The sequence below is a fragment of the Phacochoerus africanus genome, chromosome 3, assembly GCF_016906955.1.
Source record: "Phacochoerus africanus isolate WHEZ1 chromosome 3, ROS_Pafr_v1, whole genome shotgun sequence".
In the NCBI taxonomy this organism is placed as follows: Eukaryota; Metazoa; Chordata; class Mammalia; order Artiodactyla; family Suidae; genus Phacochoerus; species Phacochoerus africanus.
In genome coordinates, this window is record NC_062546.1 from 198,543,760 (window position 1) to 198,569,568 (window position 25,809).

At 57.4% G+C, this 25,809-nt stretch overlaps 1 protein-coding gene across 5 annotated transcripts; it reads left to right on the forward strand.

Annotated features, from left to right (window-relative positions):
- Positions 1 to 3,769: 3,769 nt before the first annotated feature.
- On the forward strand, positions 3,770 to 25,433 carry PRSS56 (serine protease 56). Of its 5 annotated transcripts, none has more exons than XM_047773772.1 (17): positions 3,770 to 3,878; positions 5,208 to 5,316; positions 13,891 to 13,989; positions 15,490 to 15,879; positions 19,719 to 19,956; positions 20,973 to 21,110; positions 21,471 to 21,524; positions 21,646 to 21,835; positions 22,196 to 22,295; positions 22,383 to 22,542; positions 22,890 to 23,032; positions 23,228 to 23,390; positions 23,578 to 23,754; positions 23,846 to 24,010; positions 24,090 to 24,152; positions 24,539 to 24,743; positions 24,965 to 25,026. In XM_047773772.1, the coding sequence occupies exons 6-16, from the start codon at positions 21,047 to 21,049 to the stop codon at positions 24,709 to 24,711; spliced, it is 1,452 nt and encodes a 483-aa protein (XP_047629728.1). In that variant the 5' UTR covers positions 3,770 to 3,878; positions 5,208 to 5,316; positions 13,891 to 13,989; positions 15,490 to 15,879; positions 19,719 to 19,956; positions 20,973 to 21,046; the 3' UTR covers positions 24,712 to 24,743; positions 24,965 to 25,026. The 5 variants fall into 5 exon arrangements, with proteins under 5 accessions (XP_047629728.1, XP_047629725.1, XP_047629723.1 ...); XM_047773770.1 differs by having other exon boundaries at positions 3,779 to 3,878; positions 24,539 to 24,645; positions 24,965 to 25,433; XM_047773767.1 differs by having other exon boundaries at positions 3,774 to 3,878; positions 23,578 to 24,152; positions 24,965 to 25,433.
- The last annotated feature ends 376 nt before the right edge of the window (positions 25,434 to 25,809 follow it).

Genomic DNA, 25,809 nt, shown 5'->3' on the forward strand with positions numbered 1-25,809 from the left:
ATCTCCTGGGGTCAGCGCCCGGCTGGAGGTGGGCATCGGCCGTGGTGCCCTCCACCACACACTCTGGGCCCTTCTGGGAGCCAGGAGGCAGATCTGCCAGGGAGGAGGGGGGAGGAGGGAAGGAGAGGGAAGGGGACTGCCTCTGGGCGGGGGGAGGGGGCTGTGGGGCTCCGTGCATTAAGCGATCAGAGAGCACAATATTTCATTGCCAGCAATCGCAGCCAAGACATCAACTACTTGGGGAGAGCAGCCTTAAAAGCCTTTTGATTTTATTTCTTCCACTTCATTTTTTTTTTCCCCTTTCCTTGCTGGTGTCCTTGACAAGTTCTCCCTTCCCCCTCTGCTGCCCCTCCCTCAACCCTTCCCCCAGTCCCCTTCCCCCCACCTCCTGGCTGGAGCTTCTGGGCCTTGGGGGCCTGCAGGAGCTCGCGGCAAGACCTAGGGCCCCCGCATGTGTGTGCGCATGTGCATGGATGTGTGGCTGGGAGATCACTGTGGTCCCTTGTGTCCCTGTGTCCCCGTGCGTGCACCTGGGCACCGCTGTGTGTGTGTGCGCACGTTCCTGTGCGTATATACCCGTGTGTCCAGGTAGGCCCGGTGTGCACGCCTGGGTGTGTGTGCACGCGTGGGCCTCACTGTGCACGCACCCACCGCAAACCTCGGCCAAGGTAGGAGAACCAGAGCAAGGGGGGAGGGTGGTAAGTTCAGGGAGCAAAGGTGAGGGGGGAGATTCGGCCTGAAATCCTGGACCCAGTGGAGACCTCCCAATGCCAGGGCGTCCCCCAGGGGGCGGCGTTCGGAAACACAGGTGTTGCACACGCACACACACTCACTGCAGAGACCCAAGCTGGCGGGCTCCCGGCGGGACTCCTGGCCCGGTGCCCATGACGTCAGCGGCCGGGCCGTGACGTCACCGCCCCGCCCCCGCCCGTGGGGAGCTCCGTCTCCGCCTAAAGGCTGGCGACGCTGGATTGCACATCTGTCTTGTCGGGAATTAGTTAATTGAATCAAGCGGCCCGAGCAGCCGCAGCGATCTCGGCCTTGGCCAGGGAGGGGGCTGGGCGGCCACACGGCGAGCGCTCAGCCTGGAGGGCGGCTTGGGGTGGGGGCCGCTCACCTAAACAGGGCCGGGGAGACCAGGCTCTCTCGGGCACATCGATCGAGGTCCCGGTCAGCTCCCCCAGGCCCTCCCAAGCCAGCAAGGGCAGAGGCCGAGCCCGTCGCCCACCCGGGGAGCTGAGGGGCTGGCTGGGGGCCAGTCCTGGGCGAAGGGGCTCCCCTCCCCAGCCCGCCCCTGCCCCAGGGCCCTTGGGCTGCGGGTTCCAGCTGCCCCTCGTCCTTGACCCCCTCCCTTCCACTCTCGCCTCCGCCCAACGGTGCCGAGAAACACCGCTAATTCCCGAGCCCGCCAGCGCGACGTCCACCCCCCCACCAGCTTCCCCCCGGGCATCTCGGGGTGAGGAGCCGCCGCCAGGCAAGTTGTCGGAACTGTTTAAGCGCAGGGGAGATTTCCTCGTCCTGTCCCCTGACCCTGCGTCCCTTACCTCACGCGCTCCTGGGCTTGTCCCCCGATCTCCCTCCCTCTCCCTGTCCTTCCATTCTTAGGGGACCCCTCCCTCACCCACCCTTCCTTCCTAACTCACAAGGGACAGGACCAGAAAGAAGTTAAGAAATGAGGCTCCCATTGTGAGTTCCCACTGTGGCTCAGTGGTAGCAACAACTGGTATCCGTGAGGATGTGGGTTTGATCCCCGGCCTCGCGGGCTGGGATCTGGCGTTGCTGTGGCTGTGGGTAGGCCAGCGGCTACAGCTCTGATCGGATCCCTAGCCTGGGAACCTCCATATGCCTTAGGTATGGCCCTAAAAAGCAAAGTAATTAATTAATTAATTAAAATTTAAAGAAAGAAATGAGGCTTTCAGAGAGATCTGGGTTCCAGTTCCAGCTGAGTCCCTCCTGAGCTTTGAGACCTTGGCAGGTAATTCAGCCTCTCTGAGCCCCAGCTTCCACATTTGACACTTGGATAAATAAAAACAACCTATCTTATTGAGTAAGAGTAAATAATACATGTAAAGGGCTCAGAAGCTGTTTGATACCAGTAGCCAATACATCGTAGTTTTAAGAGAGAGACAGAACTGTCATGGGGGTGGGGGTGGGGGGTATGGATTTTCTAGAAGGGTCCCTGGGCCCTTCTAGAGAAAGCATCCCATTGTGAACTGCGATGATCTGCAAGGCCAGGGAGTCTGGGTGGGGATGCCAGGTGGACAAGTCTGGGGTCCTGCGTGGTGAGGAGGCCCAACCCCACTAGACTCTCATTCTGGTACCTAGGCTCCACTTCCCTCTGCTCCCACCCAGACCCAAGAGCGCCCCCCCACCCTCAGCCCTCTCTCATTCATTCTACGTGTTGGCCTTAGCTTCACAGTTTCAGACTGTCAACTTAATCTTTAACGCTTCATCCTTGAGCGATATCATCCCATTTCACAAACAAGAAAGCAGAGGTTCAGAGAGGTTAAGTGATTTGCCAAAGACCTCACAGTTAAGACATGGCATAGCTGGGATCTGAACCCACCTTCTTTGGTCTCAAATGTCAGCCACTCTCTGCGATGCTCTGCCTCCCACTCTGAGGACCACTCAGTTGCTAGGAGACAGCAAGCCAGTGGTTACTATGGGAACCAGGCTGATGTGGAAAGTGGAAAGAGTTTGTGTCCAGGCAGCAGCGAGAAGGCTCCAGGTGGGCTCCCCAGTCCCTCCCCTGCCCCTCCCATGGAGGCAGCTCTTGGCTTTCAGCTCCGGGGCTTCGGTTCCAGGTGGCAGATGCTCAGCAACAAGGCTAAAGAGAAGTTCTGGCAAATCAAGATCCCTGATGGAGGATGTGGCCCCAAAGATGGGGCTGAGGGGCAAACAGGCCAAGCCAGGGAGTGTTACCCTACTACTTCCCCCAAATTCTCTGAGCCTGTCCGCTGGAAACAGAGAAAGGGAGGTGGGACCATGGTAGGGTACAGAGCTGTGCCAGAAGGCTCTAGACGTGGGCAAACGCCTCAGTTTTCTCATCTATAAGGGGAAAGATACTAGCCCCTCTCTGCAGATATTGTGTTGAAAAAATTAACAAAAGTAAAACTGTTGCACCATAACTAATACCTAGACTTAACTAGCTGTGTGTCCTTGAGCAAGCGACTTAGCCTCTCTGAGCCTTCGTAAATGAAGATAATAATAGTACCTGCTTCATAAGGTTGTTGTAAGGATGAAATGAGTGAATACAGGTAAAGACCTGCCGATGTGCCTGACAGGATTTAAGAGCTATATTTAGTGTGGACTCTTTTATTTTTATTTTTTCCTTGTTTTCTTTTTTGGCCACCCCAAGGCATATGGAGTTTCCAGGCCAGGAATCAGATCCGAGCCAGCCAGAGCAGTCATGACCTAAGCTGCAACCTTGGCAACGCTGGACCCTTAACCCACTGTGCCTTGCTGGGGATGGAACCTGTCCCCCTAAGATGCCACGGACCCCTTTTTGCCACAGCAGGAATTCCTGATGGTTCTATTTTTATGGTAAATGCTCAAGAGTCCCCAGGGGTCCTGGTCATTCTGGCCCCAGCTCCTTTTCTCTTGCTCTCTTAGGAGAAAAGCTCCCACGACCCCTGCCCCCTGCCGGGTGAGGAGGATCAGAAACCAGGACCCTGAGGCCTCAGACCTCCCCTACTCAAAGTTCAGGGGCCCGGAGCCGCCAGGGAGGCTGGGGAGGGAGGGCCTGAGGAGGCTGCGCTGGCAGCTAAATTTGTTCATCCGGCCTGTCAGTCCCTTAATCTGATCCCCGAGGAACAACGCAGAGGCTTCACTCTAGATGACAAACGAGGAGGGGAGAGGCCTGCCCTGCCTGGACTCCGGTGAGTAATGGCTTTGCATTAAGATATTAGGCCTGGGCGACAAGAAATGTGCTCCTGCTCCCGCTCCACCTCCAAGAAGGCCAGGAAGAGAAGGGGGCTTTCTGAAGACCAGGCTCTGGGAAGGTGGAGGAGGCTGGGGGCTTGAAAGAGGGCAGGGGCGTGGGGGGGAGGGGGGTGGCAGAGAGTTGGGGAGGGAGGGAGGGAGGGAGGGAGAGAGGCCACAGAGCTATGCAGAAACAGAGACACAGCGGGGAGAGAAGAAATGGGGGTGGGGGTGAGGGACAGAAAGACACAAGGACTTGGCAGCAGGGCGGGGGTGGGTGGCAAAAAAAGAGACACCTGTCTTCATACAGGACAAGGATGCCTTGGTCGGGGCCATGGCTAAGCTGGGCAGGTCTGCCACCAAGGGGGATTCAGCCTCCGGGGAGGGCCAAGTTGGAAGCCTGGCTTCAAGTCTAGACTTGGTCTCTGATGTGCTGAACTTGATCCTGAACCTCCTGAGCCTCCTGGGCTTGGAGGACACTGGGTGGGCTGGTGGCCCTGTCAGAACTGACCTAGACCAAGGGGCAGGACCAAGGGGCAACACCCTTTCCTGGGCAGCCTGTTTCCTGGAGGCGGGGTGGGGGGAGGCACTACAGAAAGTAAGTTCCAACTCCAAGTTCATGCGCTGCTTAAGGAGCCCCTCCCTCATTGAATCCTCGCTGTACCATAGCCAGTCTCCAGGGGCCTCAGAGGGGAAGAATGTGGGGCCATGTCCAGAGCAGGACTTAGAGACAGAGTGGTTCAAAGACAAGGGGCCCGGAGAGAGCAAAACTGGGCAGAGATGGACTCCAGGCAGATCACAGGGACAGCCTGCCCCTCTGCCACGATCTCAGAGCTACTCGAATACCGGTTCAGACAGCAGCGCTCGCCTGCCTGGGTTCAAAGTTTAGCTCCAGCCTTTGTGTTGTGTGGTCCCCAGAAGGTTGCGCAACCTTGCGTTTCCCCACTCAGACCCCATCTCTAAGGTGGGGCGATTATAGCCCCAGAGCATAAAGCTTCTCCGAGGGATGCTTGAGTCAGTTCCTGTAGGATGCCTAGACTGGGGCCTGGCATATCCTGATGCTTTGGTGAACTTCACAAAATGCTGGGAGGTTGTTTTTTTGTGTGTGTGTTTTGTTTTGTTTTGCTTTGGGCATGCTGAAGGCATGTGGAAGATCCCTGGGCCAGGGATCGAACCCGCGCCACAGCAGCAACCCAAGCCTCTGCAGTGACAACGCCCGATCCTTAACTCACTGTGCCACAAGAGAACTCCCCACAAATGGCTGTTAATTGTCTTATTTCCCTCAGGCCCCAGCCATGACCATGTAAGCAAGGTGACACCCGGAGGGAGTCCCCACACCCCCTTTTCATCCTCAGACGGGCTTGTGGTCAGACCTGGGAATCCTGGCTCACCTTGGTAAGCCATCGACCTCGCCATGCCTCAGTTGCCTCATCTGCGCTATGGGCATATCTTTAGGCTTAGTGGGGACAACGTATAAAAGCCGTTAACAAAGCCCACCCTGGCCTGGTTCAGATGCCCCAGACCTCTGCTCTGAGGGCCATCACTATCCAGTGGGCATGTGTGTGCGCGCACACTAGCTGGGAAGCAGGCATGATCTGGGAGCCTCCCAGGGGAGAGGTGCTCAGACACAATGAGGAAATGAGGGGAAACCCCAAATCTGAGGCCCAGGGCCCCATGCGCCAGAGAGCAGGGGTCCGGAGCCCAGCTACCTCCATCGTCTGCGCCCCCTCCCTCCAGCGCCATCATCTGCTGCTCTGCCCTCCCGTCCCACTCAGCCCTCGTGGTGCTGTCCGCTCCTACATTTTGCTGGCTCCAGGATTTCCCAGGTGGGCAAATCTGTGGGGAGGGGGGTGCTGTGGCTTGAGCAGGTAAAGGACGATTCAGGGAACAAAGAGCAAAGAGAGGCTGCCTTGGAGTTCCCGTCGTGGCGCAGTGGAAATGAATCTGACTAGGAACCATGAGGTTGTGGGTTTGATCCCTGGCCCCACTCGGGGGGTTAAGGATCCGGCGTTGCGGTGAGCTGTGGTGTAGGCCGGCAGCTGTAGCTCGGATTGGACCCCTAGCCTGGGAAGCTCCATACGCCGCAGGTGAGTCCTAAAATGCGGAGGACAAAAAAACCCAAACACACACAAAAAAGAGCGGCTGCCTTGGGGAAAGGGGGGAGGAGGGAGGGTGGAGAGATCCTGGCAAGGGCAGAAAGCGCAGGAGATTCACTCCCTGAACTTCGGAACGCCAGGCTAGCAGCTGTGCCCTTCTGCTGGGGAGGCGCGAGGGAGGGGACGGGGGCGGGGACGCCATGGGGCGGTGCTTCCGAAACCGACGCCCACAGGCCATCCGCTGTGGGGTAACTGGGGTAGCCACAGTCACTGAGCTCTTCCTTCGACCGCCCCAAGATCTCCCCCTGATCGACCCGGTTCGAATCCCTTGTCCCAGCTGGGAGACCCCTCCGTTCTACCTCTCGCCCCACCAGTCCCTGGGGTGCTGGTCCAGGGATTCCATTTTTCAAGCCTGTGTCTCTCCCCGAGCGCCACCAGGGGGCGCCCCACGCCTGCTGGGCCCCCCACCCCCTTAGCCCGGGACCCGCTGGGCTGGTCCGTCGGAAGGAGGGGCTTCCTCGCGTCCGGGTGGGGAGGGTCGGCAGGCCTCCGGGCCTGGCCGCTGGGAGGCCTGCTGTGTAGCTCTCTCGCCCCAGAGTTTGCAGGTGGCCCGCCACGCTGCTCATCCTTTCTCTCATCCGGTGGCGGGCGGGCGTCCCACCTGGCGGCGCTCCTTCCGCGATGCTGCTCCATCCGCATCCGCCGTGCAGGGCTCCAGTCGATCCCCCAGGTCCACCGGTGAAGTCCTTGGCCTCCCTGCAAGCCCAGGACCCAGAGTCAGGGGCTTGGTTGGGAGCCATCTGTGCTGGGGTCTCACTTCCCCTGAGCTCCCGTCCTTCTCTGAAGGTTGAATGGATGAACTGTTCCCAAAACTGGTTTGTTCAGAACGGGTCAGTGTTTAAATAGAGAGGGCCCAGAATCAGTAAGTTTTCTCCAGGGACGGGTTCACGCCTGAGGAACTTCTGGCTTCTTCAGTTCCCGGCTGCAATTCCCCTAGGGAGCCCTCTGCCCTCCAGGAGGAAACAAAGTCCCTTAAATATAATTAAAAAATTTTTTTCAGAAGATAATAGCCCAATTGATTCAAAAAAATCAAAGCAATACAAAGTAAAAAGCCTTCTTGCAACGCTGTCCCCAAGTACCTGGTCCCAACCCCCCACATACCTGCCAGGTGGCATGTTTATTAATTTCTTACATAGTCTTCTAAAGAAAATAAGAATCTGTGCTCTCAGTTTTCCTCCATTCTTCTACAAAAGGTAGCATATCATGTACACTCTGTTGTGCATTTTGTTTTCACTAAATCTATCTTGACATTCTTTCCGAAACAAAGATTCCTTGTTCCTTTTTTACAGCTACATCGTTTTCCCTTGTGTGGCTGAACACAGCCCATTTTAAGGTTGCTCCTTTTGGGCTCTTACTAGCAATGTTGCAGTGAACATCCTTGCACATCCACCATTTCGTAAGTGTGCTTTTGGGGAGTTCCCGTCATGGCTCAGTGGTTAACGAACCCGACTAGCATCCATGAGGACGCAGGTTCGATCCCTGGCCTCACTCAGTGGGTTAGGGATCCAGTGTTGCTGTGAGCTGTGGTGTGGGTTGCAGAATGTGGCTTGGATCCAGCCTTGCTGTGGCTGTGGTGTAGGCCAGCAGCTACAGCTCTGATTGGACCCCTAGCCTGGGAACCTCCATATGCTGTGGGTGCAGCCCTAGAAAAGACAAAAAAATAAAAAATAAAAGGGCTTTTAGACAGACAGGTGGGGTAAAACGTCCTGTGAGTCCTATTCACAGAATGAGAGTGTGTGTAACGTGGGTGGGTACTTGATCAGGTTTTACCAGGTGCCCTGCCTGGGGCTTGCGCTGTCACGCTGTCCCCAAGCCGTGATCAGACTGTTTCTCAGCAGCCTCACCAGCAGAGAAGGCTGATGTACTTGTGGGTATTTGCCACAAATTCGCTTGTGTTCAGGGTTCACTGAGAGCCTGTCTTGACCTCTAGACAGTAAACCCACTGCCTGTGTCTCCCCCGCACGCAGGTCTTCTCCTTTACAGTAACTGGTGCATTCGAATCACATATGTTATGCCGTTATTATTATTTCTTCGGTATTTGCCTACCACCAGCCTGTGCGCTCCATGCGAGCAGAGACTATGCCCCAGTCCCCAGCTCGGGCATGTCAGAGATGCTGGCTTCCGCCACCCACCCTCTCTTTTGGTCGAGCCCCACCATGCGGAAGTTCCCAGGCCATGGATAACACCTGTGCCAGAGCAGTAACCAGAACCACAGTACTGACATTGCTGGGTCCTTAACCGCTAGGCCACCAGGGAACTCCCCTTTGTTGTCTGGGATGGTCCCTTGTGTGCTCCACATCCCTCGTAGGTGCTTTGCATGGGTGCCCTCAGCTTCGACTCTCAACCCCTTAGAAGGCACAGGTGGAGCAGATGAGATTGAGGCTTAGACAGGAGGTGACTTGCTCAAAGACTCATGGCGAGCTGGCAGGATTCCTTTCTCATCAGCCCTTGTCCTTCCTCCTGAGACCTTGGCTTTACTTCATCCCTGCTCTGGCTCATGGGGACTCCCAATCACCAGTCCAGGTCAGAGGGGCTCCAAGCTCAGGATGCTCCCACTGCACACTGCGTGCGATGGTGGAGAGCCATGTTGGGGGGCGGCCTGACCCCCTGGGGGCCTTGTCAGTTTGCAGGCTCGGTCCCCCCCTGTTGGGTGGCCATGCCAGGGCCACAGCGACCCCGGTGGCTGTGTAGTCACCAGAGCCCCTTCCCGGAGGCCCCACAGCTACACTGGCTCTGTGCCCGACTGTCACTCTGTTCCCCAGCGGCTCTTTGTGGCGGCTGCCTGCCTCCCATTAATCATGTGTGCAGGATTTATTTTCTCCAGCAATTTATTTCAGCAAATGCAATCTGGGTGTGCCCACAGGTGGGGGGATGCTCTGCCACTGCCAGAGTCGTGGAGCCTGGCTTTTTTGTCAGGCTGATGGGCATGACTCACCAGCACTCTCATGGCAGACGCCGGGCCTGCCTGAGCCCTGGGATGGGATCTTAGGTACCCCAGGGGCCATCCCCGCCCCCACATCACTGCAACCTCAGCATCCCAAGCAGCCTGGAAGGTCCAGCTTGCCCTGCTTTTTTTTTAAACTGGGGCCTTGCTGCCCCCGCCAAGGCTAGCTGGCTAAGGGGGCTCAGGATGAGATTAGCCCCATGTCCTCACTCCATGAAACAGACATTCCGAGGCTTTTTCTGAAGACCCAGGTGGTGGCTCTTTTCAGTTTCCCAATCTGCAGAAGGAAGAGGTTCTCCCTCCCAGAGCCCCAACTCCCTGGCACTGCTGAGCACCTTGGCCCTGACCCCGCCACCTGGAGGGAAACACCTCAGCCTGCTGCCCCCTTGCCACGCCCACAACCCATGTCCTCCTTCCTGGGGGTCCCTTTTCGTCCCTTCACCACCCTTGGCCACCCTCTCTAGGCTGTCAGGAGGATGTCACTGCCCAGGACTGAGTAGCAGACACGGCCCTGAGGCCAGGACAGGAGACCAGGGACTACCTGGCTGTGATCTGAGGTCCTGGGTTAGTGCCCCTGGTTGTCTGTCCACTCACAGGCCTTGGAAACGGGAAGGAAAGCACTGGGCAGTGGTGAGCAGGGCCCCTTCACCTGGTCCTGACCCCCACCAAGCCCTTGGCATCCCAACCTTATCCTCCCCCACTGCAGCATCTCCAGGGGCCCAGATCCCATCCCAGGGGACCCACTTCCTCCGTCGGGATCCCCCACTCCCAGCCTAGGACGCCTGCCTTTAACCTGCCCTACCTCGCCCAGTCTGGCTGCTGCTAATGCCATAGATAATTCCGAAGCCATTACCCTGCAAATGGGCTGCACTTCAGTGAGTGTGTGTGTGTGTGTGTGTGTGTGTGTGCATGCACACGCACAGGAAGGGGGCTATGACAGGCAAAGCGCCTTACTCACCACCATAATTAGCTTGGGGTGTTAATTAGCCGCCCCCCACCTCTGGTCCCCTGCCCTGGCTGCCAGCCTCCACTGGACACCGGGTGATGGGATCTGGAGCTCTGGGGCGGGGCAGGACATGCCCAAAGGGAAGGTGGTGAGGCTGTGCGGAGGGGTCCTGGTGTGTGAGCCACCCCGCTTCTTTGCCATGGGTGCAGCCAAGCTCAGAGAGTGGCTGAGCCACCCCGCCTCGGGGTCCCAGACCTCAGGAGTCTTAGGGAGTAGAGCCGAGCCGGGGGTGCAAGATGGATGCTGGAAGGACTTTGGTGGCATCAAGGCCCTGGGTTCTCCTCTCCCACCTCACTCCGACCCCTCCAGGCCCCTGGCCTCCAGCCCTCTGCTTTGTCTGCCATTCGAAGACCCCACCCTTTCCCCCAGGTGCCCTCACAGCTGCTCCCCTTGGCCCCCTCCTGCCTCAGCACAGCCAGGTCCCCCCAGGCGGAGGCAAACCCTCTACCCTTTCAAGAAGAACCTTTGACCTTTGTGTCAAGAGACTTGGGCAAACCCTGATGTGTGACATAGGCAGGAGGCACCGGTGGCCTCAGAAGGCAGGGCTGGGCAGTAGTCAAGGGAGTGGCCAGGCGACATAGCTCCTCATCTCTCTGCTCTGAGCCTCAGTGGCCTTATCTGTGAACTGTGTCCAATGACATCTGCCTTAAATCGTTGTGATCGTTAAAGGCTTAGTACATTGTAGTACATTAAACCATAGGAAACTGTTTATCGTTGGTCAGTTTTCCATATTAATATTTATCAGGTGAAATACTGCACTAACAAACTTTGTATCATTGATGAGGTTTCCACTGGATGCCCTGCACTTTGCTTTTATACTCTTCATGTTTTGCATTTGTGCAAATGCTACCTGCTGGTTTAAAGGAATTTGAGCTAAGTGAGAAAGTAAGAAAGTAAGAAGCAAGACAAAAATAAAGATAAATCTCTCTTTCAGAAATAGCCATAATTAGGAGTTCCTGTCGTGGCGCGGTGGTTAACGAATCTGACTAGGAACCATGAGATTGAGGGTTCGATCCCTGGCCTCACTCAGTGGGTTAAGGATCTGGCGTTGCCATGAGCTGTGGTGTAGTTCGCAGTCTCAGCTCGGATCCTGCATTGCTGTGGCTGTGGTGTAGACTGGCAGCTACAGCACTGACTCAACCTCTAGCCTGGGAACCTCCATATGCTGCAGGTGCAGCCCTAGAAAAGGCAAAAAAAAGCCCCCCCCCCCAAAAAAAGCCATAATTAGTGACTAATAACCATTTCCAGACATCTCTTTTTGTGCTGATACAGGTGCAAGTTTAGAGAGCTAAATGGGTAAAAATATTGCTAGGAAAGGGATCATAGTAAGTATCTTATTTTATTTTATTTTATTTTATTTTAATTTTCAGGGCTGTACCTGCGGTATATGGAAGTGCCCAGGCTAGGGGCTGAATCGGAGCTACAGCTACTGGCTTACACCACAGCCACAGCAACATGGGATCAGAGTTGCATCTGCGACCTACACCGCAGCTCACGGCAATGCTGGATCCTTAACCCACTGAGCGAGGCCAGGGATCGAACTCACATCCTCATGGATACTAGTTGGGTTCTCAACCTGCTGAGTCACAACGGGAATTCCTGGGTATTTTAAATATACTTTATTAAATTTAATTTGTTTATTTTAACAAAGGAAAATAAACGGAAGGAAACTGAAAGAAACCACAAGATGGCATTTTCTAAAAAGAGCATCTCATATTACCAAAAAGATGTGAAAACGATAAGAATAAAAAGTATTGGCGTTCCTGTCGTGGCTCAGCAGAAACAAATCCGACTAGAAACCATGAGGTTGAGGGTTTGATCCCTGGCCTCGCTCAGTGGGTTAAGGATCTGGTGTTGCCATGAGCTGTGCTGGAGGTCGTAGGCATGGCTCTGATATGGCGTTGCTGTGGCTCTGGCATAGGTGGGACTCGACCCCTAGCCTGGGAAATTCCAAATGCCGAAGATGCGGACTTAAAAGCAAAAAAAAAAGTATTGATTAGGGAGGATCTTTCTTGTCTCGGGGGGAGAAATGTGAACATTATAGTAGAACTTGAAGATGTTAAGTTAGCAACCTTTCAGAGAAACACAGCTGACAGCAAGATCGAGAAAATGGAAAAACTTATGGAGAGAGATCAGAAGAAAGGGATTTTTTTGTCCTCTGCCCTTTTAGGGCCGCACCAGAAGCATGTGGCGTTTCCAGGTTAGGGGTCTAATCTACACCACAGCCGCAGCAACACCAGATCCAAGCCACGTCTGTGACCTGCACCATAGCTCACCGCAATGCAGGATCCTTAACCCACTGAGCGAGGTCAGGGATTGAATCCACAACCTCATGGTTCCTAGTCAGATTTGTTTCTGCTGCGCCATGTCGGGAACTCCTGGTTTGCATTTTTTAATCACAAGCTTGAACAATGGTATTCAAAATTCCACACATACTTAACTTCAAATAATTTCACCTGGATGTGTCCTCCTTCCCTAAAGCTTTCCATCATGCTTAAATGCTGAGAAAGATGTTGTAAATACTGACTTTTTTTTTTTTTGCTTTTTTTAGGGCCGCACTTGCAGCATATGGAGGTTCCCAGGCTAGGGGTCAAATGGGAGCTACAGCTGCCAGCCTACAGCAAAGCCACAGCAACGCCAGATCCCAGCCCGAGACTGCAACCTATACCACAGTTCACGGAACACTGGATCCTTAACCCACTGTGCAAGGCCAGGGGTCGAACCCACAGCCTCATGGATGCTAGTTGGATTTGATTCCTCTGAGCCATGAGGGGAACTCCAATATTGATTCCATCTTCTTAAGTAAACCTGTTATAGCTCTTTTGATGGGTTCCATAGGGTTCAACTTAAGAAATGAACCATGCAGCCCAGAGCTGGCCCATGGTGGCACTCAGCTTAGCAACTGGTGTTAGTAACGCAGCACCTCAGGCTCTATGGATCCCCAACTCCAATTCGACCCCAGCCTGGGAACTTCCACATGCCATGGGTGCAGACTTAAAAAGAAAAAAAATTTTTAATAAATAAAATAAATAAAATAATAAATAATAAATAAAATAAATATAAATAAGTAAATAACATAAAAATAATAAATAAAAAATAAAAGGATCCCGTGTTGCCACAGGTCGCAGCTGTGCCTCAGGTTCAGCCCCTGGCCCAGAGAATTTCCATATGCCACAGGTGCAGCCATAAAATTAAAAAATACATTATTTGTTAAATGTGGAAATAACTTTAAAAAAAACAACTTTAAAAATAAAATAAAATGGAAAAGCAGAGGTTTCCCCCACCCCTCGCAGGATCCCTGGAGTAGTGGTTGGCCCCCCAGAGAAGGCGGGGGTGGGGGGTGCAGGAGTCACCCTTTCTCCTCCCAAGCACTTAGAAGAGGTTGACAGGAAAGAGTGGTGGGAAAGGACTGAGACTGAAAGGATTATAGGGTGTGTACAAACAGCTAGGTTCTGATATGGGGGGACCACACGGTGCGTTTGGGGTGCAACCATACCTTTGGCCCCTGCCGAGAATATTGGGTGAGAAGCCATGGGTCTCGCCAACCCCTTAGAGCCCTGCCTGCAGGTTCCAGGACCACCTCATTCTCCGAGACCCACGGACCCTGCAGGCAGCATCCCACCACCACCCCCAGGCAGCACCCTTGCCTCTCCCTCTTAAAGTCAAGTTCAGCCCAAACGGAGGGAGAAGTCAGAGCAAGTGAAGCTGACAAACTGAAGGGGACAGGCCATGCGTGAGGAAGGCCCCGTGGGACCAGGGGGTCCCCCTGCTCAGACTCCCTCTGAGCATCAGGCCACACAGACCAACCGGGGAGTGCCGCCGCCCTGCTCCTGCCCCAGATCCTATTCTTTCTTATTCTCTAGGCTCCAGCATCCCCCTTGCTGCCTCTAGGAGCCTATTCATGCAAGGAAATAGCATCCCATGAACTCTGAACATCTGCAAAATGCCGACCTAGAGCGATGGTGAGAATCTCCGCCGGCCTTTTGCAAGAAGCCTAACAGGTGTCCATTAATCCTCTGAGCAAGATGGATGTTATTAGCCCATTTCCCAGATTTTGGAACATGAGGTTGAGAGATGGGGAAGGGTGTTAGTTTCCTGGGCTGCCCATCACAAAGGATCACTCACTGGGTGGAAATGGACACTCTCACAGTTCTGGGGGCTGGAAGGCCCACAAAATCGAGGTGTTGGCAGGGTCACGCTGTTTCAAAGGCTGTTTTGAGGATCTGTCTCTTGCCATTCGTTCTCTTACATCCAGCGTGGGGGCTCTCCTTGGCTTGCAACGCATAGCTCCAGTCTTGGCCTCTGTTGTCACTGGCCCTCTCCCCGTGTGTCCCTTCTCTTTGGGAAGGACAGATGGGATTAAGGGTCCACCCTGCTCCTGCATGACCTCTGCTCTCTGCCCCCCTCCCCACAACTCTATTTCCAAATTAGGTCACATTCTGAGGCACTGGGGGCCAGGACATCAACATATCTTTGGGGAACAGTTCCGTTCACAGCAGGAAGTGACTCAGCCCGGTGTCACCCGGAGGAACAGTCAGAACCCCAGGGCCTGAGCTCTGAATCATGGCCTGAGCAGCCTCTCATCCCTACAGGAACTTCTCCTCTCAGTCACTGTGCCAGTACCAGCTCGTGGCTGCTTTTGGCAGACGCTGCCCCCAAAGGCAGACTGGCCGGGGCTTAGTCTCCCTCCCCCCGCCCCAAGCCCTTCTGGCCACTCCCCCTCGGGGCCCCAGGGTGGTTTGGGGTGGAGGGAGGGGTGAGCACACCCATGGCAGGGAGATCTCGCCAGGACAAGTGTCTCCCCCTGGAAGGGCAGCTTCTGCCCCAGGGCACCCAGTGTCTGGGTGTCTCCTCCCCATTTCCAGAGGCCCAGGGTTCCCCTACAGTCCGCCTCTGAACACAAGAAGGGGCTCCATGCCAGGAGGGAGGCTGCAGGGCGGGTCCACATCACCAGAGCCCATGGGAGCCTCCTGACCTGAGCCTGCCAGGGTTTTCCAGCAATACCAACACAAAGGTCCAAAGTTCTCCCCCCGCCCTCTTCTTGGAGCGGAAGACAGGGGCTGAGACTTTCTTCCACCTGCGGGGCGGGGGAATGGAGGCTGAGGGGGAGCAGCTGCGGCCTCACAGGGCATGGGGGCAGCAAGGCCAGCAGATGACAGACAAGGCCGGCTCCCCTCCCAGGCAGGAGACAGGGGCCTGGAGGGGGGCTGAGAAATCAGGGGCCACAGATGCCACTAAGCATGCTTCCAGGTCCTGGGGCATCCCTCCCACACCCTGGACATGATCCTGCCTCCAGCCCCAGAAAAAAAGGAGGCAGAGGGGGGCAGCACAAGAGGGGACTGCAGGAGGGGTCACCTCCCTGAGCCGCTTCCTTCCCCGAGTTCAGAGGCGAGGGTGTGAAGGGCTGGTCCCTGCCTGCCCCCCCAGAAATTGTCCCCTCTCTCCCCCGACCCACATCACAGGCCACAGTCTGAATGTGGGCGTGAGCGAGAAGCGCCCGCAGACCAGGCCCCGCCCCCGCGTGGAAAGGGAGCCAATGGATGGGGAGCAGCCGACAGGGGCGAGGGGGACCTCAGGACGGCGATGGACAGATTGAAGTCGACGTGCCGGGAGGCAGGGAATTCAGTTCCGCAGCAGGAAGAGGGGTCGGTACTGATCACTCATTCCTTCACTGGTTCAGCAAATACAGTGTGTCACACCCTGTGGTAGGCGCTGGGGACATCCCAGGGACGAGACTGAAAGCCCTCCTCCCCAGCCGCAGACAGACACCAAAGGGCAGAGCTCACAGCCGCAGTCTCTCTCACCAGCTTACTGGGGAATCGCAACTCCTCAGGGTGCTGAGTTGAAATAAGGTAGGTTTTCCAGGCACAGCCCTCGGAGGCCCCTTTCCCACTGGAAGAGGCAGCTCACTTCCCAACATCCGGCCAGATTCCCAGCCTTCTCCACCTCCCCCAGGGCAGAGCCTTCTCCTTCTGGACTTTGTCCCCTGAAACTCCATGTTCCTGCTTGATAAAATCTCTTCTCCCCTCCCCGAGCTTGGGCTGAGCTTCAGAAGCTTGAATGGGGTTGGGAGTGGAAGTGAGGGCGGTTCTGCAGTGTTGGGGGAGGTGGAAGCAAAGGGGCCCCTTGCTCCTGATTCATCTGGGCCGGGGAACCCTGGACCAGAGTCCAGACCCTAAGGTGGCTACACCTCCTTTTCACTGAGGGCCAACCTGCGGGGTCGGGAGAGTCCCTCAGGCTGGTTCCCTGGACACAGGGGCTTCCCTGGCTCAGGAAGGCCTCAAATTTGGTTTAATGCCAAAGTCTTAAGTTTTGTTTTATTTTATTTTATTTTATTATTTTTGGCTGCAGTGTGATGTGGGATCTCAGTTCCCAGACCAGAGATGGAACCTGGGATGCAGCAGTGAAAGCCCTAGATCCTAACCACTAGACCACCAGGAAACTCCCTTGCAATTTTTTTTTTTTTTTTTGGCTTCCCCTGTGGTTTGTGGAAGTTCTTGGGCCAGGGCTGGCATCTGTGCCACAGCAGCGAAAATACCCAATCCTTAACCACCAGGCCACCAGGCAACTCTGAATTTCTTAATAACTATTGAACAAGAGGCCCTGCTTTTTCAATTTGCCCTGAAACCCTGGCATATTACATAGTCGGTCCTGTCCGTGAGGCACGTATTACAGCAATGTACAGCTGGCAGTGTCAATTGTGCTGCACTTTGTCCCCAAAGCCTGGAGCCACCAGTCTCTTTCACACTCAGGGCCAACCCTCAGGCCTGTGGGCGAATGTGAGAAGGCCCCCTGTAAATGCTCAGGGACCAGGAACCTCGGGGGTGGGGGGGGGGGGAACGGGCCCTGCCCCACTCGGCACTGCCACCCACTGTCCCTTCAAAGGGCCCCAGCTGGTCTGTGAGCCCTCTAGTCAAATTGACCTCTACTGGGAACAAAATGCCAGTCCCTCCCTCTCCCAGCGCCCCCATTCCTGAGCAAAGATTTCCTTGATTCCTCCAAGGATCCCAGGCCTCACTCCCTCCCGCTTGGCTGGAGCCGCGACGGAAGACCTTTCCTCTCCCTCCCAATCGCTCTCTTCTCTGCACGTGTGGCATGTGGAAGTTCCCTCGGCCAGGGACCCAACCCGCACCAGCACAATGACAGTGTCAGATCTTTAACCCACTGAGCCACCAGGGAACTCCTTTTGGGGGGGGTAGCGGAGGAGGGTAGAGAAGATGTCCCCTCCACCAGCCCTGTGCCACCCCAAAGGCCCTCCTCCCCGTCCCTTTTCCCTTTCCACTCAGAGGAGGGGCCATGGGGGAGTGTGGCCTCTGATAGGGTCCTGCAGGGAGCCCTGCACTGTGGGGCGGGTCTGGGGCAACTGCCCACGTGACTAGGCTGTAGAGACAAAGTCCCTTAAACAGGCAAGAGCCCCTGCAACAGAGAAATGGTTGCTCTGAAGAAGATACAAGAGGGTGATGTGACAGAGATAAGAGATGCTGCTGGGACAGTGGCCTCTCCATCACATTCTTGGGAGAAGCAGATAAGGAACAAGTGCACCCACCACCAATAATAAACAAAATCAGGGCTTCCCATTGTGGTGCAGTGGACATGAATCCCACTAGGAAACATGAGGTTGCGGGTTCAATCCCTGGCCTTGATTAGTGGGTTAAGGACCCAGTGTTGCCTTGAGCTGTGGTGTAGGTTATAGACGCGGCTTGGATCTGGCGTTGCTGTGGCTGCGGTGTGGGCCGGCAGCTACAGCTCCGATTAGACCCCTAGCCTAGGAATCTCCATATGCCTCGGGCGCGGCCCTAAACTGCGAAATAATAATAATAATAATAAAATTATTCCACGAAGCTTGGAGTTAGACATGGTTCTTAGGAGGTAACTTGTGCAAGTGAATGAAAAATTGACCTGGACTCGAGGTGGGGTATAGACAGAGGAGAGGCGAGGGCTAGTGACCCATCCAGCCATGGAGACAGGAGTGGCAGAGGAGTCAGCAGAGAAGGGTGAGCTGGGGTTTGAGCGGAATTGCAGCCCATGCTGTGAAGCCCCTAATTTTTCTTTCCAGGTGGCAGGGGTCTTTTTTTTTTTTTTTTTTTTAGCCTGAGGAGAGTTGGACCAGAAGGGACAGTAAATAGATCAGCAACTCCTGGTCTTCTTGCTCCTCCGCCTCCTGCCTTAAAGACCCGTGGAGGCAGGAGGGGGACCAGGAGGCAGGTGGGAGCTTAGCCCACCTGGCTTTGGCAGAATCCAAGCAGCTAAGGGACTTAGGTGCCCAGTGGGCAGGAAGGGTACCCCCGGAGGAACTCCCCAGGGGTAGTGTCCACAGGGCGCTGCATGGTGAGGCTTTGCTCTTTTTGCTTTTTAGAGTCACACCGGCGGAGGTTCCCAGGCTAGAGGTCCAATCGGAGCTACATCTTCCGGCCTGCACCACAACCACAGCAACGCAGGATCCTTAACCCATTGAGTGAAGCCAGGGATCAAACCCGCAACCTTATGGTTCCTAGTGAAATTTGTTTCTGCTGCGCCACGATGGGAACTCCTTAATCCCTTCATTTTGAACACAAGAACCTATGGATGCATCTGAGCTATTGGCCTCCACCCCAGGGTCTGCTAAGCATTCCCACCCATCTCTGCTTTCTGGGCCCCTACCTTGATGACTCTCTTGAAACCACAGATACTTTTCCTTTAGATATTTTCTCAAACCTCTGTTTATGCTTCAAATACAGGCTGTGTTGAGCAAACACCCTTTCTGCCAAGACTTTGGAGATTAAAAAGTCCCAGACCCCGGAGTTCCTGTGTGGCTCAGTGGTAACAAACCCGACTAGTATCCTTGAGTATGAAGGTTCGATCCCTGGCCTCACTCAGTGGGTTAAGGACCTGGCGTTGTGGTGAGCTGTGGTATAGGTTGCAGACACAGCTCAGATCTGGCGTAGGCCAGCCCCTGCACCTCCAGAATCGAACCCTAGCCTGGGAACTTCCATATATAAAGGGTGCGGCCCTTATAAGAAAAAACAAATAAATAAAGGCGGAGTCAGTTCTGATCAGGGCAGGTTCACCTGTGCAGAAGAAGCAAGGGCTGGAGAAGAAAGGGTAGTATTACTAAGAGATGCCATGACAGAGCTGCTCTGAAAAAGGACTGCATCTGCCAAAGCCGCCGTGGGTCACCAGGCTGAATTAGGGTGCCGGGATTCTTTTGTTTGGCCCCAGGATATTCTGTGGGGCCAAAGGACACCTCCTCTCTGCCCCAGGTGGGGACTCAGTCCCAGGAGAGCTGCCCATTGGTGGCCCTTCCCGTGAGACTCCAGAAGACGCCCTCCTGCCAGATCAGGGTCAGAGCAACTCAGAACAATGCCGGGCAGGCTGAGCGGGCCCTCTGCAGGGGCAGGGGGTCTGGGAGAGTGGCAGAAGCTGCCGGGGCCTGTCCTTCCCGAACTGGGCCACTGGTGGGGCCTTTCATCTCCCGCCTTCCTCTCCGGGCCACTCCAGCGTCCGCCCGCCTCTGCCTCTCCCCCCGCCAACCACCACCCCCAGTGCAGCAATTACGGCGCTAATTAGGGCGCTTTGATCATCTTTAGAAATGGCCACACTGGGGAGGGACGCTGCCAAGCAATTAGGGGCAGAGGGATTGGGAGCTTGGGCACCTCCTCTGGGGGTGGGGCTGCCAAGGACCCTCAGACACCCCCTGCCCTCCTCCCTCCAGGAGTGACTGCCTCCAGCAGAGCTGTAAACTCCTTGGGGAATAGAGGCAGATGGGACTCCCGCCTCCCATCGGAGCCCTGGAGACAGGGCCAGCCCCTGGCCGCCAGCCCCCCTCCGCCTGGCCCCCAGCCTAACCGTCAGCTCTTCTGGCCTGTCCAGGCCCCTTTGATGGAGCCGCAGAAACAAGGGCTCCTTTGACAGAAGGGGGGCCTCAGAGCCTGGATGATGGGACTTCAAAGGTGAGAGTCGAACCCACTACCCTCATCCCTCCCCCGGCCTGGCCCCCTTCCCGCGTGCCCCCCAGTCTGTGCTCTATATAGCCCCCCAAGCCCCATTTCCCCTGCGGCCTCCTGGGAGTTAAGGGCCAGGTGAGGGACTGACCAGGGGAAGCGGGCCACTGCGATGTAAGAGAAGAGAGTCAGATGATGCGAGGCAGAGCTCAGTGCCCAGGGGCAGAAAGGCAGCCGTGGGAGGCAGGCACCAGGGCACAAGCGCCAGGAGGAAGGAGGACCCCGAGGGGGAAAGAGCACAGGGTGACCTGCCCAGGCTCCCGGTCACCATGCTGCTGGCCGTGCTGCTGCTGCTGCTGCCGCCCCTCCCAGGGCCACAGTCTGCCCATGGGCACCCACTGTACCTGCGCCTGCCCCCCAGCACCCTGCAAGGTGAGCCCAGGCTGGTCTGGAAAGTCGCCGAGGGCGGTCGAACATAGAGGCGGGGGTGTGGGTGGGGGTTCCGGGCAGGGGGGCCGGCAAGCCCTGCCCAAAGGTGTGCTTTCTGGAAAGTTCTGGGTTTAGTGTGCTTTCTGGAGAGTTCTAGGTTTAGTGTGCTTTCTGGAAAGTTCTGGGTTTAGCAGGGAGGAAGAGGCTCAGGGCAGCATCCTCTTGGCTGTCTGGGCCCCGAGGTGGGCCACTCAACCATGATCATTTTGTGCCAATGCACCTGTGTTCTGTGCTGTCTGTACCTCCCGAGGGCTGTTTTTCTGTCAGGCTTTTTAGGAAGGGCCCTTTTCAAAGATTCCTGCCCAACTCAGTTGAAATTACAGAGGTAACTTGATCTAAGAAACTGGTCTGAGTTTGCTCCTGAGTCCTGGGGCTTGAGGTCCCAGGCTCTTTGTCCTCCGCGTTCTGTCCCCGGGCACCTGGCGCCCAACCTGCGTTCCCCCCCTGGGTCTCTCAAGGTGGGGCTCAGGGCTGGCGGAAGGAGGACCAGCCTGGAAGACCCCAACTGAGCCTGACTTGCGCCCCTGTCCCAGCAGCTCTGTCAGCCCAGGGGACAAAAGTGTTGCGGGCTGCCCAGAGGAGCGCCGAGTGGGCAGTAAATCGAGTGGCGATGGAGATCCAGCACAGGCTGCACGAGTGCCGTAGCTGTGCCAACCACACCACCCCATGCCCTGGTGAGCTTGCCCTGGGCCTGATCTCCTGTCTCCCCCCCCACCCCATCCCTTCCCATCACACCTTGGGGACAGAGACTGGGCGGGGCTGCAGCCAAGATGATGCGCCCAAAGGTCTTGCCAGGTGGAAAGGGCTCACCAGGCTTGGGCACATCATGTGCAAAGGCAGGAGGGCAGGACCGGTCTGGGCTCGTTTGGTGAACAGTGAGAAGTTCACGGCTGCTGAAAAAGCCCCTGACTGCTATGGGGGAGGGTAAGGGCAGTGAACCCGTGGGGGGTGAGGCAGGAGAAGGTTCCGGCCCAGCCTGGGGTGGAGGAAGGGTGGCAGGGTGCCACGAGGCTCAGAGGTCTGTTTCTCAACAGCACCTGGGTGGCCCAGGCTTCAGGCCCCCCTCCTCCAGGATCCACCTGAGCCAGGTGAGGCTGAAAATGTTCATGGGGGCAGGGTTGAAGGCAGGTGGACCCCCCCGGGGGGGCGGGTCTCAATGGTGAGGACGACCAGGACTTGTCCCTCCTGACACCGCTTCGGTCTTTCTAGGTCCTTGTGGCGAGAGACACCCGGGCACTGTCAACGTGACGCGGGCCCACGGCCGCATTGTGGGGGGCAACGCTGCACCCCCAGGGGCCTGGCCCTGGCTGGTGAGGCTGCAACTCGGTGGGCAGCCTCTGTGCGGCGGCGTCCTGGTGGCGGCATCCTGGGTGCTTACGGCGGCGCACTGCTTCGCGGGGTACATCTGCCCCTAGGCCCCTGCCCGGCCCAGATCCCCGGTTCAGCTCTTCCGCGGTCGTCGGCCGGGCGCCACGAGCGAGGGCCGGTCTCTGCTGCCCCCTGGCGGCGGTCCCCACCCTGTCTCTGCCTCAAGGCGCTCCTGCTGCCCACCCAGCAGCACACCACTTCGGGACGCACCTGCCTGGGTGTTCGACCCAGTCAGTTCCGCGGCCTCTCCCCAGCCCGCCCTCCATGCCCCCAGGCGGAGAAGCAGCCCGGCGTGCGGGATCGCTGGGTGGTACCCGTGGGCGGAGGGCAGGGTCTCCAGGGGACATCACTGCATCCTTGTCTTGCGTGTCTTCCTCCTCTCGCCCCGCAGCGCCCAGAACGAGCTTCTGTGGACCGTGACGCTGGCCGAGGGGCCCCGGGGGGAAAAAGCGGAGGAGGTACCTGTGAACCGCATCTTGCCCCACCCCAAGGTGAGAGGGCAGCCCCCAGGACCTCAGAGTTGGCAACGGCAACGTACCCCGAACCTAGTTGACACTGCACTGCCACCCCCTCCTCAGTTTGACCCTCGGACCTTCCACAACGACCTGGCCCTGGTGCAGCTGTGGACGCCGGTGAGCCCGGCAGGGGCGGCGCGCCCTGTGTGCCTGCCCCAGGAGCCCCAGGAGCCCCCCGCCGGCACCGCCTGCGCCATCGCGGGCTGGGGTGCCCTCTTCGAAGGTACTAGGGAGGGCGGGGCCTGGGTGAGCTGCGCATGTGGTGGGAAGAATGGGGTGGGGCGATGGAGTTTGAGAAGGCCAGGCTGTAGGATTCTTATCTGCGTCCAGCTGCCTTAGCAAAATGCTGCCCATCCCATAAAGGGGGAGGGCCCAAGGAGGGGACTGGGAGGGAGTTCCCTGAACCCGATTAGTATCCATGAGGATGAGAGTTCGATCCCTGGCACTGTTCAGTGGGTCGCGGATCCAGCATTGCCATGAGCTGTGGTGTAGGTCACAGAAGCAGCTCGGATCCCAGTTGCTGTGGCTGTGGTATAGGCCTGAGCCCCTTCCACTGCCCCTTCCCTGTAGATGGGCCTGAGGCTGAGGCGGTGAGGGAGGCCCGAGTGCCCCTACTCAGCCCGGATACCTGCAGAAGGGCCCTGGGACCCGGGCTGCGCCCTAGCAGCATGCTCTGTGCTGGCTACCTGGCCGGGGGCATTGATTCGTGCCAGGTATGAGACTTGACTGATCCGAGGGTGTTGGTGGGCCACTCCCCATGGGCGGGACAGCCTCCTTTTACAATCAGACTGTCACTGAGCCTCTATGTCCTCATCACTAAAATGGGTACAAGAGTGATAACCCCAGGGGAGTTGAGAGCTGGGGGGTCGTCAATGCAGTGCCCTCTCTCTTGGCTTGGGTCTTCACAGGGTGACTCTGGAGGCCCCCTGACCTGTTCTGAGCCTGGTCCCCACCCCAGGGAGGTCTTGTACGGAGTCACTTCCTGGGGGGACGGATGTGGGGAGCCAGGGAAGCCAGGAGTCTACACCCGTGTGGCTGTGTTCAAGGACTGGCTCCAGGAGCAGATGAGTGGTCAGCATCCCTTTCCTATTCCCCTCTCCCCAGGGTCCCACTAACTGCCCTGGGACCAGCCCGTTTCCACCCTGCCTGTTTCCAGCCTCTTGCGTTGGGAAAGCCTGTCTCCCTCCGGGGAAGGGTTTTGGGGGGCTAGAGCCCAGAGCGGGGTGTGTGTGAGCTAGTTTCTGCCGCTCCTCCGCAGCGGCCCCCTTCAGCCACGAGCCCAGCTGCAGGGAGCTTCTGGCTTGGAACCCGAAAGAGGAGCCTCTGGCCGAGGCCGCCCCGCCCTGCGCCTTCTACGCCCACCTGTGCCCGGGGCCCGCGGGCGCCTGTGAGCGTTTGGCGCACCAGCAGTGCCTGCAGCGCCGCCGCCGATGTGGTCAGTCCCGTTCCGGTTCCCGGGGCTGGCCTGGGGGCCCGGGGGTCTGGCCCGCGTCTGACCGCCGCTTGGACCCTTGTCCCGCCCGCAGAGCTGCGCTCGCTGGCGCACACCCTGCTGGAACTGCTGCGAGGCGCCCAGGAACTGTTCGGCCCGCGCCCCGGGGTGCGGCGCCTGGCCCCGGCCCTGACTCGCCCAGCTCCGTGGCTCCGGGATCCGCCCAGGCGCCCTTCTCACGAGCAGCGGCTGCACCCAGGTACCCCAGGCCCTTGCAGCCCAGCTCGGGCTCCAGCCCAGCGCGGCCGAGGCGTCCCCCTAACCCTGCATCTCCCCAGGACCGCGGGCTGCGGGCACGAGGTTTCCGAAGAGGAGGTCGGAGCCGCGCGCAGAAGCAAACGGTAATGACGCCCCCTGCCGGCGATCGCCGTGGACTAGGGCTAGGGCGGGCCCAGGCCGGGTTTCTCGGATTCCCGCGGAGTCTGTGCCGGGAAGCAGTTTCAATCCATCCCGCCTCAGTCAAACCGACGCTCCCCCTCCCCCGCAGCAGGGCGGATGATTCCTTGGCTGAGGGACTTGTGACTTTGGGCCCTCATCACTATCAACAGAATCTGGGCTTTGTGTTACCATTTAACGTCTCTGAGCCTCGTCTGACCCTCGGCCGCCCCATCTGCAGCATGAGAAGTCTGCCCACCGGGACGTGGCCCCAGGTCCTTGTGGGGATACTACCTACGGCCTCCTGCTAGTGTCAGTTCTCTTATTCCCGCCTCCTCTCCCCTTCCTGCAGGCTGCCCTGGGTTGGAGCCCCTGCTGCAGAAGCTGGCCACCCTCCAGGGCACCCACGCCTGGATTCTGCAGGTCCCCTCAGAGCGCCTGGCCATGGACTTTCATGAGGTGGGTCCCCAGGCTTTCCAGACTCCCTCGCAGTGTGCACAGAAGGCTCGCCTGGGTCAGCCCTGATGGGCAGGGGGCCAGCAGTCCTGGGGGTGGAGGTAAGGGGCTCCCAGGGGAAGGGCAGCGGTGTGGGAACTGGGTGCCAGGTGGGTGTGAAGCTGGTGGGGCAGGGCGGTTGGAGGGGCTTGTGGGTGTGGCCAAGTGAGCAGGATGGGGGGAGGGATGGGGAAGGGTCTGGGGAAGTTTCTGGGGGAAGGAGGAGAGGAGCCAACAGTAGGGTGGTGGGCCCCAGAGCTGCCTCTTCTCTCTCTTTCTGCAGGTGCTGGCAGATCTGGGCTCCAAGACACTGACGGGGCTCTTCCGAGCCTGGATTCAAGCAGGCTTGGGGGGCCGGCACGTGGTCTTTGGCGGCCTGGTGGGCTTGGAGCCAGCCACGCTGGCACGAAGCCTTCCCCGGTTGCTGGTGCAGGCTCTGCAGGCCTTCCGCTTGGCAGCCCTGGCGGAGGCAGAGCCCCAGGGAGCTCAGATGGGTTCAAGGCAGGCCTGATGGTTGGGAGGAAATGGCACCACCGACTCAGCCCTCGGGTTCCCCCCAGGGGGCGCTCATGAGCCACATCTCCACCCCAGCCCCTGGTGGGGACTGCTGTTCCCGGGGCCTGGGAAGGGTTCAGGGAGCATGATGACAAACTGTCACTGCCAGAGTTGGGTGGGTGTGGAGGGGGTGGGGCAGGAGTCCTGAGCCTGATATGTCTTCCCAGATGCTCCGTCAGAGAATCACAGCTGCTTTAATAAACATTATTTATCATCTACGGAGATAAATCCAGAGCTTGCTTGCTTTCTATCTTTCTTTCTTTTCTTTTCTTTTTTTTTTTCCTCTTTTTGTCTTTTTAGGGCCACACCCTCGGCATATGGAGGTTCCCAGGCTAGGGGTCTAATTGGAGCTGTAGCCGCCGGCCTACACCACAGCCACAGCAAAGCGGGATCCGAGCTGCTTTTGTAACCTACACCACAGCTCACGGCAACGCCGGATCCTTAACCCACTGAGTGAGGCCAAGGATTGAACCCACGTCCTCATGGATACCAGTTGGGTTTGTCAACCTTGGAGCCATGGCGGGAACTCCCCAGAGCTTTCTTAAGATGGGAACCAGGCGGGTGGACCTTGGA

What these genes read in the sequence shown, in the direction of transcription:
- PRSS56 (XM_047773767.1), top strand. Translation starts at nt 21,047, where the DNA reads ATGGAGATCCAGCACAGGCTGCACGAGTGCCGTAGCTGTGCCAACCAC. An exon ending in CCACACCACCCCATGCCCTG is followed by an intron (nt 21,111 to 21,470) that starts GTGAGCTTGCCC and finishes GTTTCTCAACAG; the next exon opens with CACCTGGGTGGCCCAGGCTT. An exon ending in GCGGCGCACTGCTTCGCGGG is followed by an intron (nt 21,836 to 22,195) that starts GTACATCTGCCC and finishes CTCGCCCCGCAG; the next exon opens with CGCCCAGAACGAGCTTCTGT.